The sequence below is a fragment of the Zonotrichia leucophrys genome, chromosome 2, assembly GCF_028769735.1.
Source record: "Zonotrichia leucophrys gambelii isolate GWCS_2022_RI chromosome 2, RI_Zleu_2.0, whole genome shotgun sequence".
Lineage (NCBI taxonomy): Eukaryota > Metazoa > Chordata > Aves > Passeriformes > Passerellidae > Zonotrichia > Zonotrichia leucophrys.
The window spans coordinates 86,552,357-86,571,721 of NC_088171.1; the positions used below are offsets into that span (position 1 = coordinate 86,552,357).

At 38.5% G+C, this 19,365-nt stretch overlaps 1 protein-coding gene across 10 annotated transcripts in view; it reads left to right on the forward strand.

The window, feature by feature from the left end:
- FHOD3 (formin homology 2 domain containing 3) overlaps positions 1–19,365 on the forward strand; it is a 378,395-nt gene that overhangs the window by 273,818 nt on the left and 85,212 nt on the right. For 6 of the 10 annotated variants that reach the window (XM_064705583.1, XM_064705585.1, XM_064705584.1 and 3 more), the window contains exons 11-12: positions 6,456–6,554; positions 12,838–12,963. In XM_064705583.1, coding sequence (XP_064561653.1) covers positions 6,456–6,554; positions 12,838–12,963 — 225 coding nt within the window. Of the gene's footprint in view, positions 1–6,455; positions 6,555–9,004; positions 9,383–12,837; positions 12,964–19,365 lie in introns of all 10 variants that reach the window. The other 4 variants (XM_064705589.1, XM_064705590.1, XM_064705591.1 and 1 more) reach the window with 2 other exon arrangements.

Consider the following 19,365-nt stretch of genomic DNA (forward strand, 5'->3'; position numbering starts at 1 on the left):
TCTGTTTCCTAGTTTTGGATATTTAAAACAACTGAGGCATGAAATTTGACAAAGAAAACATCTCCAGGATAAACATGCAGGCACAAATCTGCGGATGTGAATCTCTTTAATACATGTACATACACACAGACATACACATATACATATGAGCAGAGCCACCCAGCATTTGTGTGTGCTTTGACATTGAATGGCATGTGATCAGTTATGAGGGAGATAATAACTTTTCAGAGTTTGGTTGGTACGGGTGAAAATGAAAATGGGATATAAAAAAGAAGACATTTTGGAAAGATTTATCTATGAAATGAAATGGCTTGGTAAGGTAGCCAAGATGGTGTCTGTTCATAGCATCAGTTCTTTATTAGTCTTTGACAACAATATCATATAAAATCTCACCTGCTATGTTAAGTTTGGAGCAGGAGAACACATTATTTCTCCTGCGCAGGTAGGATTTGAAGCTTTAAGTTCAGCAGATTCTAAAGGAGAAACGTAAAAGTGTGAAATTTGCAATCTTACTCTTTGTAAGAATATCTTGGAAGCTCCCATAAGGAATGCAGTAGAGGAAGATGCATAAGATAGGTTAAGAAAAATATTTTTTTAAAGCCATACCATAAAAAAGGACTATATTGATGTATAGACAGGGATTGACCAAATAAGTAATAATAACAGAAAAATTTAAAATTTACAACTTGATGCGTATCCCAGGTCCAGGTCCAATTACTGTTTCAAGTTGATATCATCTTTTTTTATGAATTAAAACATCTCTCTAGGTGTGTCAGGTTTTCTAGTAGGGATGCTCTTTTCTGACTGCCCCTCTCGCTGAAAGGAAACATTTTATGTTTTGTATACATGCAGAGTCTAGTTAACAGCAGTGTACTTTGCTGTAAAGGCAATGGGAGATTTTCCTCTTTGAACTTCAGGAGGAATCAAGAAAGCGCTGAAATTTAAATAGATTATAGCTGCATGGCAAATGAAATCACAGCATGACTTAGCCTAATTATTTTACTTTGTTTTTTCCCACTGTGTGTTTATCTTTCATGAACTACCTGAGGAAATGCAATGCCAGACAAGGGAGTGAATGCATTTCTCTGGATCTCTATGGTAGTGTCTTATGCACTGGAGTGTACATGCCTTAGAGAGTTCTCCTCTCCAGTGTTTTCCTAGTGTTTGTAAACATGATCCTCTGAGAACAGGAAAGGCTTTTTTACACATAGGATGCAATGGTGGGGGACAGAGGGAAAAGACAGCAGCTTGGTAGGATGCCATTTCCCTTTGAAGGGTCGATAACAGTGGCCTTCAACTGTTAACCAGTATGCACTTCCAAGCTCAGAAAATAACATTTCTTCTCTCTTTCTGTATATGTTTCAGTATATATTGCTCCAAAAATCTATCTGCATCATTATTGTGTTTCTTTACCTCTCTGTTCTTAGAAATGTAAAAACAGCAATGCTGTTCAATGATCAGAGAGTTGTGACTCTTAAAGTCTTTGCAAAGCCTTGCCAGTATCTTATGCAATGTTCTGCTGTCTTGCTCTGCTTTGATGCGTCCTATATAAACCAACTGCAGCAGTTAAGTCTGGAGGCATTGCCTATGTATTATTTAGGTTGCTGATCATAAAAGCTGTTGCTGATCATAATTGAGGGATAAAAACGTAACAGGAACCTAAAGATAAAAGACAGCTATGAAGGCATAGTGAGTGCATGTACTTCACGGTATTTGACATTTCCTCACCTTTTTGTCTGAACTGTTTTCTTTATCTAGGGCAGAAATACCAGGATCCTTTTTCTTTTGACCTTTGTAATTAGTCACCTTAGTCTTCCTGTATGCAAAAGGTCAAATTTTGAGGCTTTGTAAGTACATTGTTATCCATATAATTTTATCTAATTTCATCTTCAGATAATTCTACCAACTGCAGTGGAATAGAAATAAGTAGTGGGGTTAATAGGTGGTTTCTTTAGTTTTATTTTTAATGGAGGAGGAAAGTGTATTGCTATATCTTCATACAGACTTATAAATGTTGAATTTGAATTATTACCACTTTTAGCTTTCACCTAAAGGACTAGTTGAATCTGTTTTGGCAGCTAGGGTAGAAGAAAGGAAGAAGCAACAGAAGTGTACCAAAGCATTTGTTTATTTTGCAAGGATTTAGGAATTTGGCTATGAATTGTGCCATCTAAGCTATAAAAGTGGAATTGAACTCATAAATTGAAGAAAATGGCAAGCAATGGCAAGAGAAAATAAAATTACATCCAGTGTGACTTATATCTTTCCTTGATGGGACATTTTTCAGTTTTTCTTTGTTCAGTTGGAGTTCAGGGATGCAGCTGTGCACGAGGTAAAAGAGGTCAGAGGTTTTCAGGAGAGAGGGTGGAAAACAACCTTGAAAGGAAAGTTTGTGACATCAGCTGGAGTATGCAATTTTAAATAATATTGTGAAATGGGTAATGGTGGTCTTATTTCACTGAATGTGTCTTGTAGGCCTGGTCACAGAATCATAGAGTGGTTGGTGTTGGAAGGGACTTAAAGATCATCTACTAGATCTCATGAGTTAGCTTCTATGTGCATTTTATGTGTTGACCAAAGCCTTGGTAGCCTAATTGTGCCAAGATGATAATTTTTTCCATTGTTCTATATTCGGGTTCATTACTGGTTAAATTAATCCTGAATTAAAATGATTTGAAGCGTATCTTACCTTTTCAAAATTTCCTTTGATACTGAGCAAAGCAGAATGTGTTTCTGTGCTCATGCTTATTTGTTGGTGTGGGTTTTTGTTTGGTTTGGTTGGGGTTGTTTGTTTTTTGGGGCATTTTTTGTTCCTTTAGGACAGCCTTTGATTTTTCTTTTAGCTCTACCTTTGGAATTTTTTTGGAGGCAAGTAGTGAGAAACTTGTGTTTCTGGACTACAAGCTAGAAAGAAATCCTAAGTTCTTTCAAGCTGCCTTCATCAAAACTCTGCAAGGAGATTGGGGAGAGCCTGGAGAACACAGAGACTACACAAAACGTTGTACACATTGCTCAGCTCCAGAGTCCAGTGTGATAGAGAGCAAGTTTTCGTTCTTTGAGTTCTTGTGGACTAAGAGCCATTGTCTTCAGAGTGCTCTTACATTTAAAATCATCCAACTGTGACCAGGTTAGGTGTGTGTGAGGTGCAAGGTCTGGCATCTCAAGGACTCTGCCCCTGCCTTCAGCTAAACTTGTAGAAGAGTCCGTTTCTTATAATTTCCTTTCATCAGTCTGCATTTATTACTGCTTTTCTCTTTGCAGCTTTGAATAGATATTTAATATCAGCTGGGCAAGTTTCCATTCTAAAAAGGAGAGAAGTTAATCCTTTAGTTCTAAATCCTCTGTCAAGATTTTATTTGTCTGTCTAATGATTCACTCTCCATAAACTGCACTTTCATAGTCTTTTTTAATATGCACATTATTTTTAGGGGCTAAAAATACTGTAATGTCAAATTTTAGTTGAAATGACTAAAATGAAATGACTAAAACTAAATGAGCAAAACCTGTGCTCAAGAAGATGTTTGTTAGTTGCCATGACCAATTATATACTTTCTAAAGATTAGTGGGGGGTGGGGTTTTGTTTTATTTGTTTAGTTTTTTTAGCCTGTAGCAGTAATGCATTTTAAAGATTGCATTTTAAACAGAGTGGTTGTTTTGAAATTTGTTTTCAGTGCTATAAAGCTTTTGTTTAAATATTTCTAACCTGATAGCTTTTATCATGGAACTGAAGTTACCCAGGAACAGTTAGTCTTAAGGTTAGCTGAATATATCTGATCCTTCTACATTAGCTGAAGACCTTCTTCCCTGCCACTGGACAAATATTTTCCTTTTGTAAATGGGATAGATTCCTCTGCACTACTAAATACCATGCTGGCTTCTGAACCTCATTTAATTGGAAACCTCCCTATGGGTCCTTTTCTCTTAATTTAATTCCACTACTGCATTGACTCCAAATTTGCATCTGTATGTGAGAGGTACAATGAGCTTTTCCACACCATCCCTTCTCCACTGCATACAAAAATGAGCACATAACTCTGAACAGTTCAGATGAGTTCACAAACCTGTCTGCTGTTGTGTTTGAGCACCTGACTCCAGTTAGTGTTTTCCCATTTTAATAAATATTCACAAGAAAATGTTCCTTTTCTACCCTTAGGAAAGATTTAGTTAGCAGGTACTACCTATTTTGTTGGACAGAATATCTATCCTCTGACAAGACTGAAATGACTGCCACTGCTGCTGTGTTTAAAAGGAGAACATACATCATTCCTGCCTGTGAGTTTACCCCTGTTCTCTGATCTGTATCTGAGCCCCCTTCTGGGGATACTCAAGGACTCTGAAACTGAGTTTAGTTGCTAAAAGAGTGTTGAGTATCTCTGCTATGCCATCAGTCATTTCCTTTGCGCAAGTTTTCCTTGACCACATTGTCTCCCCAGACTGGAGGGTGTGCCTGCCTCTGTGCACACCGATCATCTCGGCTACCAAGTCACACAGAGCCAGATCCTTCCTCTGGCTTTTCCAACCACTTGCCATGTAGTTCCTGCACTCCTGCACTTAAAAAAAAGAACTTTACAATCAAAGCTTCTTCTGAGAGTTTGACCGAGACCTCAAGGACCCTTTGAGGAAGGAGTTATTGGCATGACAGAAGAATTATCACTCTGGAATCTCTAAAATTTTTTTCAGCTCCTTTATCGGTGCTGTGTAAACTCCTGTTGTTTTCACCATGCCCTCATAAGGTGGAATAAATTATCAAAGAATTCTTTCAAATTAATTAGATACACCATATCAAATGAGTATTTCACAAATGATTTTTGATATTTTGAGACAATTGAGGAGAGGAGAAATTTTGACATCATCAATGTGGAATCCTGGTGAGAGCTTTAAACACAGCAATAATGGGGACACTCTTGTTGATATAAGCAATAGCTGTGCTGCCAGCATTACAGGATGCATTGTACTCTAAACTGACAACCACGATCCTATAGAGCTTCATGAGTTATTTCTTAAATCTGAGTGCTGTAGGACAAGCAGATACAGAGGTTTCCCTTCATAGGAAATAGCAGAGCTTGAGCTAGTAAGAAGGGATTATATGAATGCTCCCTGGAGCAACTCTTTCTTTTCTTTTTTCCAGTAAATGAGTAAATGTGTGAAAGTTGAGAGGTGTCAATGTAAGGGAGGCGCATATTTGTGGGCAGGACAGGTTGATGATGAGATGACAACTGAGATGGTTATGTCTCTAAGCCACTTTTGGAATGGTTGAGATTGTTCACTCTGTAAATGTTTGCCAGAGTATTGGAAAAGTTCCAGGCGCTGCCATTTGCCTGGTTATTCTGTAACTCCACATAAATGCAAGAAATTTTAGATTGACACTTTGCATTGCACTCAATGAGTTCGTGATCTCACACTGTAAATATTCATTATTCTTATAACATGGAAACTAATTCTAAATGGAAAAAGCCGTAGAGCATCCCTTCAGAATCAGAGACAAGAAAACAAGCTTTCAGGAAAATGCAAGGAATATAAGTGTCTTACAAACTTCATTACTGATTGAATGTTTTTCTTTTTGAATGGAGCATAACCTAATGGTGTATACATTTTTAAATCAAGTGGAGAACTGTATCAACTGCAAATATATCTTTTGTGAGTCTGTTGATTTGGGAAGGTGAAAAGCATAGATACGAGGGATGGGAGGCAGACAGTGTAGCCTTTCCATTATGTGTAATATTGTTTTCCTATTTTACTTATGTGGTTTGTAGGTTGTGGAGGCTTTATGCATGACTTACACTTCTCTTCTACCAGAATTACTGCTGAACTGAAGCCTGCTTTGACCATAGTAATGACTCTACTGAAATAATTCATGTACTGGCATCTGATAACTTAATATTGCTGTTTGCTAATAGTCCTGAACTGATTTGGTCTCTGTTATTTCTAACTCAGTGGTTCACCCTGTTCTCTTTTCCAGTTGAGCTATTGGTTACTTAGCAGGAATGTTTTATTTGGTTTAATTTAGGAAGTGTGATGTCCAGTGCCAGCTGTCCCATACCAGCACAGCGTGTACTGTCCTTTAGGCCAAAAAGGCACAACTTAATGACTAATGAGTTGAACATTGCTATTGCCATGAATGCTTTCCATTAATGCCTCTGCAGGTAGGGCAGCTGCAAGCGGAAAGTAAAGCTCAAGAAAAATCAATGGCAGCTTTGAATCTTAAAATAATAGTAAAAATGTTAATAGGGGAGAGGATAACTGTTTTATATCAGTATAAACAAACACATACTTCTGCAAACACATACTTAGCAGGAAGTTTTAGGTGGACTAACATAAGAGGCCCATAACTTCATCAGGTTCTTCCTTGCATTTCTAACTTCATTGCATTTCTTTTCCTGGGGCTCATGTTGTTTTCTCTTCCACCTTCTTTCTTTCCATCCCACTGCATGCCTCTTTCCTTGGTCTGACCTCAGAGAGGACGAGTATGAAGAGGAAGAAGAAGAACAGCCAGTCACAGAGCCCAATACTGAGGATGAGGGGGAGGAAGAGGCCAATAGACAGGTCAAAGCCAGGTACCAGGATTCAGCATTTTCCCTCCACCTTTTCTTCAGGCTCTGGCATGAACTCACCAGCACAGTGTGCAGCAGCATCCACCTTTTCACTCACATTCCTTGATCAGCTGTTAAAGCCACTCCCCACAGAAATATTTTTGCATTTTAAAGCTTTGGGGAAGGGGCTGGGGGGTGGCAGTGCTAACAGAAACACTCAATTATGTAGGTTCAGTGCACTATGAACTGTCTGCACTCACTCCCTTTAGGTAATACTCACAAATCCTAAAAGCTTTAGTGAAAAGCATAACTTTAGCATGGTTTGGTTTAACTTCTTAGTTAAGGCAGTGATGACACGCCACAATGCTTAACTGAGGATGTTGTTTGATTTCTTAGGTTTTCATCCTACCTTATAATTGATTTCTTAGGTTTTCATCCTACCTTATAATTGCTACCTTATTAGGAATATCTGTTGCTATGCAGTAAATTGAATTTTTTTGAATGCTGCCTTAGATTCCATATAAGTTTTGTTCATGTTTTAATAGCAAAGAACTACTTTGAGGCAAAACTGATATACATGTGTATATTTTATATATATATACATACATACATATGTATATATAAAATTTTATAAATGTCTGCCCATCTGCCCATATATCTATATATACAGATATAAGCAAATCACCAATCAATATGCTTTATCACTTATCAATACTCTTGTGTAAAAATTTTCCACTTATTTCTGAGATATATATATATATATATATATATATATATGTATTTGGCATTTGGTAACTTGATCCTAATAAACTGAAAGCAAGAAAATGTATTCTTTATTCTGGACAGCCATTTGATTTAGGTTAAATTGTTTGGCTTTGCAACTCAGCAAATGAGATTGGAATTTTATTTTTTTTACATAAACCACATTCATGCAGACACTGTACAGCACAGAAGGAAGAAAGGAAACTGTTTAATGTGTGAATTCCAAAGAAAATACTGTACTTTTGTTATTATTATCTTCCAGTCTGCAAATCTTGCCAATAGCTGCCTGAAACTTCAAAATTAAGTGACAATTTCCTCAAATCTGATTCCTAAAAGTCAAATTTAAGACACAAGTTACTGGTGAATCTCATGAGTATACTAAAATATTGCTTTAAAAAGTGAGGAAGAGCCTCATTAAGAAATGTGAAGAGCATAATATGTTTTTAGGTCATTGGTCTTTTTAAGATAATTATCTCTTTAAGATAACTAGGTGATATTCCCATGACTTTCCTAAGAACCTTTTTTTCACTGTCTCTGTAGCATTAAAAAAATTATCTGTAACGTGGCTATTTGTGTTGGATGCTGACAGGTAGGACTGGCCTGGCTTCAGTGTCTCCTGTCAAGCACAGCAGGTGTGATAGATGAAGGTTTCCAGATTTTCCATTGAGAGAACAATTACCTGGTATACACCTGATGATTTAAGTGCATAAGATCCCAACATATCTAACATAAATTTTAGTTTTGTTGCCTATGCTGTGCCAAGTCCACAGTCCTCAAATAAGAACTGGGCCTTCCATGCCGGCTGGGGGATTGCAGAAGTGCTCTTGGGAGAATGAAATCAGCCACGCCAATAATCCAGCCCAAAGCCGATGCACAGTGTTTGTGCTGGAGTTCCTAGTGAAAACAGACACCCTGGAGTGCAGATCCCATGGCTTCTCACCTGCTTTGTGCCTTCTGTCACTCACCAACATCTGCCTTCAGGAGAGCAAAGCAGATGTGTTTTCTCTTTTCTTTGATGCAAACTCTGCAAGTCTCTATGAAAGACCAGCATGGAATGCTGAAAATAAGAGAAACCAGAAATTAGTACCTTCATACCTAGAAAAATATTTGTTAAAGTGTTGCTTTTGAAATTATTTTAAACTTGATTTTTTACAGAACAGTGTTAGGTTTTTTTTATTTTCATCTATGTTGGATGAACAATTTTAGTAAAAAGATCAGATTCCCAGGGAGGATGATAGCCAGATATCAGACAGTAGAGATATCTATATAAGATAGCTGGACTTGGAGAAGCAGTCCTGCAGATTGTATCTTGAATCATCTGTACTCCATGGAGTGTTTTCCAGTGTGCTCAGTCTGCTTTGTACTGCTCTGACAATGTTTACAATCTAACTTAAAATATATGAAGATTGTTCCAAAAATAGATGTGAAAAGGCTCATGAAAATTAGTTCTGAAGACTATAGGTTAAATCCCCTCTTTTCCTTTAGAATGAGTTGTTTCTTTTCCCCAGTATTTCCAGCCACAAGAAGAATCCCACTGGGATACAAAGATGTGAGTTCTCTTTATTTAAAAAGATGTGATGATTGTCTAAATTGTGGAAACTTTTGTTTGACTCTTCTTTGGTTTTTTTTCCCTGAAAGCGATACTATCTGTGATCTCCCCTCGCCCCATTTTTCTCTCTGCTTCCCTTTCTAATGATTTTTTCCTCCTGCAGTGAGGTTCCAGATGTGCATAAGGCTGTGAAGGAAAGCTTTTCACAGTGTTCTGACTCTTCAGCTGTCTCCAGTGCCATTTCTCCAGCTGAGAGGCCTCTCACCTGCTCTAGAGCAAAGAGCTTTTCTAGCAACTCCTCTTCTGTGCCTGACTCATCTGTCTCTCATCATAATTCTGTCCTTTCATCACCATCTTCACCTGCAACAGCATTGCTGAGCTCTCCCCAAAATTCCTCAGCATCCATTACTCCAAAGGCATCTCCAACAGTGGAGAAATTGCCTTATGTACCACACACTCCTTTTCACCTCTTCTCGTATGACTTTGACGACTCTCCAGCATCTGTGAAAGAGAAGGAAGCAGAAATGATGAGGGAAAACAGGTAGATTTTATATAGCTAACAATAATTTTTAGATAAATTAATAAAACCTTTCAAGAATTTTACAGTGCTAATAATGCTACTCTATGTGTTGTATTATTTCCAGAATATACCATTTCTAATTTTAGTCCTGTAAGCCTGTATTTTGATTTGATATTTTCCCCTTGCCTTTGCTGACATCATTACTCTTCTTCCAGGTCTGTAGTTGATAAATATCCTGGCCTCCTCTATAAAGGAGTGGGTAAATAACCCATGGTTTCCAAGAAAGGAGCACCATTTTGCTCTCATTTACAACAATGTAATCTGCAGATATGTTTTCATGAAAATTAATGGAGCTCTTCTGCTATAAAATCAAGAGAGGTCAGATCAGCACTTGAAATTCACGAGTGAAGTCCTGGCTTCAAAGGCTGAACTGCCAAATCCTAAATTTGTTGTCTGGTTACAGTGCATGTCCATCTCATGTGCAATTTCAGCTCATGCTTGTAATAAGAGACCTATAAAGATAACATAGCACTCAGAATAGACAGTTTTATCTCCACAACATCTGTTGAATTTATTTGTTCCTCATGTGTTTATCTTAGTTTTTAACTTTAATTTCCCCATCCCACCCCTCTAAAATAAAACAGGAAAATATTGTTTTGTCTCATCTGTTTTCAAGTGAAAGAAATTGACAGTAAGTAGCACTAAAAACAATGACAGAGAATCACCTTGAAGAGGTTGATGATTTTTTGCTGTCTCTTACAGTTGTCAGTGTTGTTTGAATTAGGTGCTGAAAATGTACATTTATATTGCATGCGTATTTACTTCTTCCTCTCTCCAGCAGTCCTTCTGAGTTTCTGCATGTGAACAAATGTTTTGCTTCTTTTGATCCTTTTAATTTTTGATCTTTCTCTCCTAATAAGTGGGTGTGTTTTGTCCCTTTTTCATTTTTCTGAAAAGTCTATAAATCCAAGTAGTTGTTGACAAGTGACTTAGTTCACATATTTTTCCTTTACCTGCAACTTGAACACTGGAATTCCTCTAAATTTACATTTTCCTTCATAGGTGCGTTTTTCCATTAGACCTCTCACACTCTTTTATTAGTCTCCCATTGCTGCTGCTGTTAAACTTCAGAGAGTAGATTCCGAAATACCTCCTGTTCCTGAAATATTCAGTATTTCTGCAGTGATTTTTTTTTCCTCTGACCATCTTTTCTGCTTTCATTTAGTACAGAGGTTCAGGGGTGGGGGTGTGGATGGAGATTCTTCCAGGTTTATCTGGAGGAAAAGGAGGGCAAAGCCTGCACAATTTATTCAATAATATGCCCGTAAAAGAGGAAAATGTCTTGAGGGTGAATGCTGCTGGATAAGACTATTGCATCCACACTAGTACATAAGACAAGAAGGGAAAATGGAAGCAATAGCCAGTACCAGAGGAAGGTTAGAAAGATAAACTTTGAGTACAGCATACAGACTTAACCTGGTATTCTGGTCTTGCCTTGCTCCTATTACAGCAACTCAATGTTCCTCTAAATTTGGTAGGATGTTGTGTCCAGACCAGTCCCTCTGAATTTGATTTTTTTAATCGTTGTTGGTCTGACTCCATAGGAGGTACATTCCCTCCATTTACATGGGAGTTTTCTTTGGACTAATTGAAAACCCTTGGTCTGAAAAAGGGCTCTGCTCTATGTCAGCTTTTTCATGGGGCAAAGGAGAAGAGAAGCGCATGCAGTGGTTGATAAGAAGGTCTCCTTGCAGTTGATGAAAATGGAAATGGAGGTTTCTGTCAGATCATACCAAATCAGCGCTGAGTTCTTATCAGGACAGTGGAGTTTACTCATCTGTAAGTCAGTACAGGCACAGTCAGAACATTTCCTGGGCTGAGCCTGTCAGAGAGAAGACCCAAGCTAGGTCTGCTGCCAGAGAAGCTCCACACTGTCCACTTACATGGTCTCCAGTGACCACTGATCTCCAGTTCCTTGTTAGTTTTCTTCTAGGACAAGAAGACCTGGACAGCAATTATTTCCTGCAAAATTCCTTTTGTGGCTCAGAAACATGCATGTTAGAGTTTTTTCCAAAATTATTTCCCTGTTGCTTGTCAGTATAGTGTCTCAAAAACAGAGGAGGAATGGGGGGTGTTTTCTAAAGCATTAACCTGGAAATGCTGTTCCAGAGGATATGTTCTCTAAGGCACGATCCCTTCCGTTATAAAAGCACCTAGCTGAAATCTACTCTGGTTTTAACATGGGCCTTGGCAGGAACCCTAAGGAAAAACTTGAAACTTTGAATGAAATTTTGCATGGCTAGATGAGTGTGCTAAGTGGAGCTGAAGGAAACCAACCAGGCTTTTCAAATAAAATTGCTGAGTGAAATTACTTAGTGCTGATGTGTGCGAGGGAAGAAGCATCAGAGAAAAGATATGGTGAAGGAGGATATATTATACCTTGTGAAGTATAAGGAGAATGATGTCGCTCTATTTCCTGAAATGAATTTTGCAATTTGGATGAGTTGACCTTGCTGAGTACTGGTCTTCAGAGCACCATATGCTTTCCATGTGGGAAAATGGCATTTTCTGTGAACAATATTAAAGAGAGAAATATTAACATTTTCCCAAATCAAGAATCTTTTTTTGACATGCTGTTTAAGTACAATGGTTAAAAGGCACAGCAAAGCAACATGACTGCCTTTTCTATTCAGTACAGGAGGCAGGATGAAAACATTGATAGAAAGGACTCTGGGGAGGTGGCCATTCCAGGAGTCCTGGAAATAATTTCTCTTTGATCAGCAAGCTCACATTGAAGTGAAGCGAGTTTATGGGGTTTTTTAATGGAGAAAAGGGCTGATAGAAATTTCTAAAGCCGTGCTTCCGGAGACATGTCTTTTTAACCATGGTGATGATTTTTTACAGGCATTGTAAGAAATGGCACATAAGCTATTACTTATGTTGGGGGAGGGGGAAGAAAATACTGCTGGCTTTAATTGAAAATAATGTGGTTGCTTTTCTATTTAAATTGCAAGCATTTGCAAGTCATGGATGCCCATGTTCAGATCATGTCTCAGGAGTGCTGCCATTTTCCTTAATTTTAGTAGATATGAATACTGCTGTCTTGGGCTGGTTTGATCCCTTTTATAATGGCTGGATATCACTCCCAAAACAGCTAATAATTCTGAGTAACTGAGCAGTATTCAAGTATTCCTGTTCTGAGTTGTCACTTGGGAGGACCATTCAAATCTCTCATTATTTCCCTTGCCAATAGTTCACTGATTCATCATGTATGTTCATGCCATGGTTGATATTAAGAGTACATGATTGTTTGCATATTTGGAAATAGAGTAACATTTTCAGGTGACTGTTTGAAAATTTCTGGGGTATGGAGTCATTACCACCCCGTAAACAAGAGGATTTATTGTTGCATACCGGTTTGCTGATGGAGTTTTTCTGTCTCTCCCTTTCTCCTTCTTTTTTTCCCATTTCTTCAGATACAATAGCTATGGCAGCAGCTCTTACTCTTCTCCACGACCTTACGCTGGTGTGAGTGCCCCTACAACGCCCACTACTCGTTATGGGACAACTCTGTCACCACCTCAGGAGACCAAATCTGACAGGTTTGTAAATTAATCAGTGTTTTGACAACAGTTCCTTTTGCAGACAGAATGAAGGAGATAAATGTAAGCTGTTCTGAATGAGTATTGGAAATAACTTCTAGCCAGTTTTTCTTTAACATTGGGAAAAAATGGAAAAAAAATCTAAATATGTTCATTTCCCACTCGTTCTCAAGCCTTTTTGTCTGACTTTGTGTTAAAGGTTGTCTGTATTTCCATCCCACTTCTGTTTCTTCTACTTAAATGGATAAAGCAGAGTTGCTTTGCACATAAGCTGTTCTAAGTATTAAAAGGTGAATTAAAATTTTCTCTCTTTCCATTTTTAAAAATAAATTAAGATAGATCTATTTTCACTTCTATCCTTTTAAATCAACTGCAAAATCTTGGAAATGTGCTTAGCTCAGAATTTCCTAGGCCATAATTTTGTCTTTTCTTCAAAATATGTGATAAATCTCATTGTATTTCATCAAAAGCAAAACATTTATTACTGTAGCTAAAGAAAACTCCTAATAACCAAACAGTTATCAGCTTGCTTTAAGAAAAAAATTTAAAGGGGGACAAACCCAAACTAGCAAAAAAAAATGTTTCGAACAATCAAAATACTCTTTTGAATTATGTAAGGTACTAGAGGAAGAAAAAAAATAGGAAAATGTTATGGATACTTGAAAGAAATTCTTGGCAAGAGGCTTGGACCACAAGAAATTAACTATCTGTTACAGCCTGAGAGTAAATGACAGCTTCAAAGGATATCATGCTGATTTTAAGAAGGAAAGGTAAAAGCTTTTGATTAATTTAATTCAATAATATGATACAATAATGTAAATAATATCCAGTTAGGTCAGATGAGGTTTGGATTGTTTGTTTCCAAATTGGCCTGTAATTCATAAAAAGTGCATCTTCCATCCTGTTTTCTGAACTTAAGGTTTTTTACAGGACTCTTGTTCTTTAAAACAGCTCTGTACAGGACTCTTGTTCTGTATTCCAGTTAATTTTTGCTAATGACTCTTTGGCATATTTCTGTAAATGTATGTGTGTTTGTGTATCTATATATGTTTGAACCTTCCTAATTCCTCACATCCTTTCCAGACTGCTACTCAGAATGGTTCAAGTTAGGTTCTTCCAGCATGCATGTATTTGTAGCCATGACATATTGATTTAATCCTTTTTTTCAAGAGAGTAATTAGATTAAGTTTCTTTTTGGAGAAAGGCATTGTTTTTCATTTGCTCATCTTCCTGGAGTACCTTGCCTCGATTTGTCTTTTCTGATCTCAATTAAATTATTGCCAAGTGCAACCACAATAAAAACCTCTACACCAGCATACTCACCCCTGTTTACCTCAGCAAAATTGATGCAAGATAAGCAAGAGTTAAAAGTATCCCGGTGGTTTGGAAGTTTAAGGTTTTCAAGCTCCTGCTCTTGTAAGCTTCTGATTGCTACTGTGGCAAAGAAACCCCAAAGTGGTCAAACGCTGAGATGGCTAAAGATGGTTGGGCTTGTCCTGCAAGAGGCTGATGGTGCTGGCCCTGCTCCAGTGAGGAAAGCCAGCTTTCATTTCGGCATCTGCGTAAGTGCCTTGCTGGTTTGGAGCCAAAATGCCTTGGCCCCACAGGATGAAGCTGTAAAATTTGCAGATTCATGGAGAGTCAGGCCAGAGGGGAGCTCTGCAATCATCTGTTGTGACCTATAATGGGTCTCACAGAAGCTAAATGAAAGACCCCTGTACTCTCATGTGTTTTCAAGTGGCAGCACATGATTTCTCCTGAAAATATTCCAATATTTCTTATCACTGCTAGGAAAATATTTTATATTTTGAAGCCAGTTTTTCTAGCAGCATCTTCCAGCCAACGCACCTCATCTTTCTTTTTTCTCTGAAACTCTAAAGATCTCTACCTTCAACTACCAGCTCCCTCTTACATGTTGTAAGTGACTGAACACAGTGCTCAGCATTGCATCTCTGTCTTTCCTCCAGGTTATGTTTGCTGCTTTCCACATGATAAAAATCCCTGTATTCTTGTTTAAATTTGCAGCTTGCTGTTCATGGTAGTTCATGAACTCACAAGGGTTCCTGCATTTTTATATTTGAGTGATGTTACAGCCTGATGCTTCCTGTATATGTGTCTCTAAGAAGCATGAAAAATGTGTGTACAACACGGCTGTGTGTTGTCTGCTGAATAGATGCAGTTATTTCTTTAAAGATAATTAAGTTTACAGTTTCAGATGCCATTTTGCATTCTCTGGTTCTTTTGAGAGTGCAGCCACTGCAGATGTATACTTGTGCAAGCTCTAAAGTACTGACTGCTTTGAAGAAGGGCAGAAGCCTTCCTTAATTTCATTGTCCTGAAAGATATGCACTGAAGAAGTGCCCATGTAGAGACTGACGGATGGAATTTGCTTATTGGAGAGTAAGCCATGTAGTGCATGATGCAATGCTTGGCATTAATTAGTAAATGGAAAGTATTGTGGAGGTTTTCAGTTTTCTATGAATGGTGTGTGCCTCAGATTATGTAAACACTATTTCCTACCTCCTGATGGTAAAAATTTACATGGATTCAAACACCCAAAAAAAGTTAAAAGATGTGAGTGGGGGGGAGAGGAAGACATTTGATAAGAAGCAGATGCATATCTATGGTTAGCTCTAAGGTGTGTTTTCTAGTTTCAGCTTGTGCTTCAGTTATGCAAAGCCTTCCAAGAAAGATTCCTGTCTTTTATCATGCCGGGAAGAGCTTCAGATGCAGGTCCTGGTACCGTTTATCTGACCTTTGAGAATGAGGAGGAAGGAAGGAGCAGCATTTAGAGCAGTGCCCAGCACAGTGATTCATGCTCCATTCAGTTGCCCTGACAGGCCTTTCAAACCCTTAGCTGCATATTGCTTATGTAAACAAGAGCCACAACTTAGGTCGAAAGAAGCAGCGTGGTTGACAGTTTGACATTCATACTTTTAAAACCCTCTTTGGCTGAGATCAGTAGAGAATCATAAGAGCAGTATAAGTCAGTGCAAAAGTAGCTGGATTTTGTTCTTTGAAATCCACATCATCTATATATTTCTGATTGTACAGCAGAAGAAAGGGCTTACTTTACTGTTTCTAAATACAGCTGCACCCTTTTGGCAACTTCTTGCCATGCTGTTGTTCTCTCTCATTTCCCTGGGTCCCCTGTGGAGAGCCATGTTTGTGAAGTGAATATTGCAGCCATGGGAATCCTGCTGAAGGAGGGCAAATTGCAGGGCACTTTCTGTTCAGCCCTTCATTGGGAGAGAAGAAGGTGTGTGTCAGTTCTCTTGTATCTCTCTGCTTGTGAAAGTCGCTCCTAATGCATAAGTATAACCCAGTCTGCCTGTTTTCTAATGCCAAAGAGTGCTTTGCTCCATAAATACGGTGCTCCCATTCTTCACAACTTAAATCACAATTAACTCTTTCTCCTCAGTTAATAAAAAAATTTTAAAATCAATCTCATAACCTCATAAATTTTAATAACAAAGGGGAAGAGCAATGCATGACTGAGACACATCAGGAGGAAAAGCATTTTTCTGTCTCTCCAAGTTGACCCCTTGACTGAAGGCAGAATGTGTTGTAGGACTAGTCTGCATTTCCATGCCTTATGGTCACACGTAGGATATTTCTGTCTAGCCAGACTGCTTTGTGAGACTCAGAATCTAAGACAGTCACTCCAATTAAAACTGCAGCCTGGAATCTGCCACAGGACATCAAACTTGTTACTTGCAAAGCTTCACACCCCCTCATAGTGTCCTTTTGGTGGTGAAGTGTTTGCACTGGTGATCATGGCTATCCTTCGAGGAGATCATGAAGGAGTGTAACTTCCAAAGCAAGAGCTCCTAAATTCAGCACCAGCTTTAATTCATTCCACCACCAGAAAAATATCCTGCTGGTGTGTTTTGCAGGGTGGGTTTCTTCTGATGCATTTGCCAGGAGGTGGTTCCCCCTGGGCTGGACAGTCAAACAGTAGTACAGTCAGCCTAGCTCAGAAAGCCTTCTCGGGGCACTCCTGCCAAAGGAGCTGGGGTTCAGGGTCTCACCTCTATCTGTTAAATCAAATGCCAGAAAGTTCAGCTCGCAAACCTCCTTCTTGAGGCTCTTGGCCAGTCTCTGTGAACTTATTCTCCACCTCTGGCTGGTCCCTCAGAAGTTCTTCCAAATCTGCAAGCCTGGTAAAGGCCTGCTATGGTGTTTGCATCTTATTCCTGTTTGAAGCATCTCCAGCTTTTCCAGAGCGTTAGCAAATAGGCTTAAGAGATATTAAATATATTTCACATTCTTTAATATGTTTTCCATCTCACTTGCTTTGTGATCTACAGCAGTACTTTTCCTTGTGCTCCCATGATGCAGGGCCTTGAATATTTAGTGTTCATTTCCATGTTCTTCTGTATGTTTTAAAGGAAATGTATCTTCAAACATTTATTTCTAAAACAGATCACAGACAGTGAGATTAGCATGCCTAGATTATAGGTGGTTTTTTTTCTCCTCTGGCACTTAAACACCATACCTGAAGCGTAAGCATAAAGTGCAGCAAAAGTCTGCAGATACTCTTCTTTTGAGTTTTATTCCCTTTCCAGGTGCCTGAAATAGTGATTTGCTGGAAATCTGGTCCTTTCTTTCAAATTTCTTTCTTTAAAGCAAATCAAAACAAACCAAAAAAAAAAAACCCAGGTTTCAGTAATTGACAACACCAGGGAGATGCTGCCGGATGAAGCTTCTTGGCAGGTTCCTTGTTTTTTTTTTTTTTTGTTAGCCATTTATCCCTAATTTGTGCTCTGCAGTTCCCTTCCTCCAGCTGTTAAGCATGAAGGTAAAACAAAAGCCTATGAAACACAACCTGCTGTACAGCCTGCAAAGCTGCTGCTCTCCCAAGAACTGCTCCTCTTTCCTTGGCTTTCTGTCCTTTCTGTATGTACTTCTGGGCTCTCAGACCAGAAACTTTTCCTTGTGGTAACTGCCAAGCACATCTCTCACTCTGAGTAACATAATGAGGGACAGATAGCTTGGTAGCTGATAATAGTGGCCCAGAGCAAAAGCCTCAACTTTATTGCTGAGATTTTAAGAGGAAAAATGGCCTTAGGAAATACTTGATGATTTACAGTTTGGGAAGCAGTGGTGGCTTACACTGGCCTAGCTGCTTGTCAAACTACTGTGTAAGCAATATTCTTGATTGCAGCTTTGGGGACTTCATCAGAGGGCATATGTTTAAACAGAAGCATGAACTGTTTGTGGTTTCAGACTGCAGAGTGCTGCTGGCTGAACATGCCATGTGCAGTGCTGATGCTCAGGGCTCACCCACCTTGCCTTGATCTACACCTGGGCTCTGCAAGTCACTTCCAGGCAAGGTGTAACTCAGATGAGGATGAGAAGCTGCAGGTTGGAGAAAGACAGAAGCACAGTGTAAAAGCTGCAGAGGTCATCTGGAAGAGGAGAGTGTATTTAGAAAGTCCTTGTGCATTGTCCAGGCTTTGTGTGCTGCTCTGTCCTGCTGTGGTTCTAATTTGGGTAGTCCCCTGTACAACTTAAAAGTCTAACATTAATCAGTTCTTCCCTTGGTCATTCTCAAATTTCTTTCTTAAAGTAAGCATTAGTAGTTCTAGCTCTCAATTTTATGTTTATTTTTGAGAGAAGTTTCATAAAGATTCCTTAAGTAATGTTTAGTCTGTTTGCAAAGTCTTGTATCAACATGTTTTTGAATTTGCCATGTCATGTAGGGAGACATAACACATAGGGAGTTTCTGTAACTGTGAAAAGCAATATGGCTCTTGGCAGCTTTGCCACCCACTTTGTCTCTTCCTAAGCTGGAAAATGGATTTATTTTGTTGAAGCCAAGAGACTTTAGAGTTACTTAAGGCCGAGTGGGAGCTGCCGACTTTTGTACCCTCGCTGTAACATTCCCATGGCTGCTGGAACAGGAGCACTTTGCAAAATTAGGTAATTAGTGCTTCCTTATTAAAATTATTAAGGACTCTGCCTCACGTTGTATTAAAAACAATCCTGAATATTAACCTTTTGACCTAAAGGGATTTCCTCTCGTAAGTCATCTATATTTTTTTTAGCTCATAAAAATATACATTTCTATTTTGTATTCTTCCAGGAGATAACCATTTCTATTTAGAAAATTTTAAAAATTCAACCAAACAGAGGGAAAGGCAGCCACAAAATAGTATCTCAGAGCTTACATGAATGAAGAACGTTTGAAGCTTTCAGTAAGACTGAAATATTTTCTTCAGTTTGCAACAAGATTAGGGTAATTCAGGGCACATAATCCCCTTCACAATGTATAGTCTGTGATGGAGTATTTTCAGGAAACTGCAAGAACTTGCAAAAAAGTGTGAGAGATCTTGTGTCTGCATGAATTGGTGTTTATAATAATGATTACTAATTCACTGCTGTGTTAAATGCTGTAGG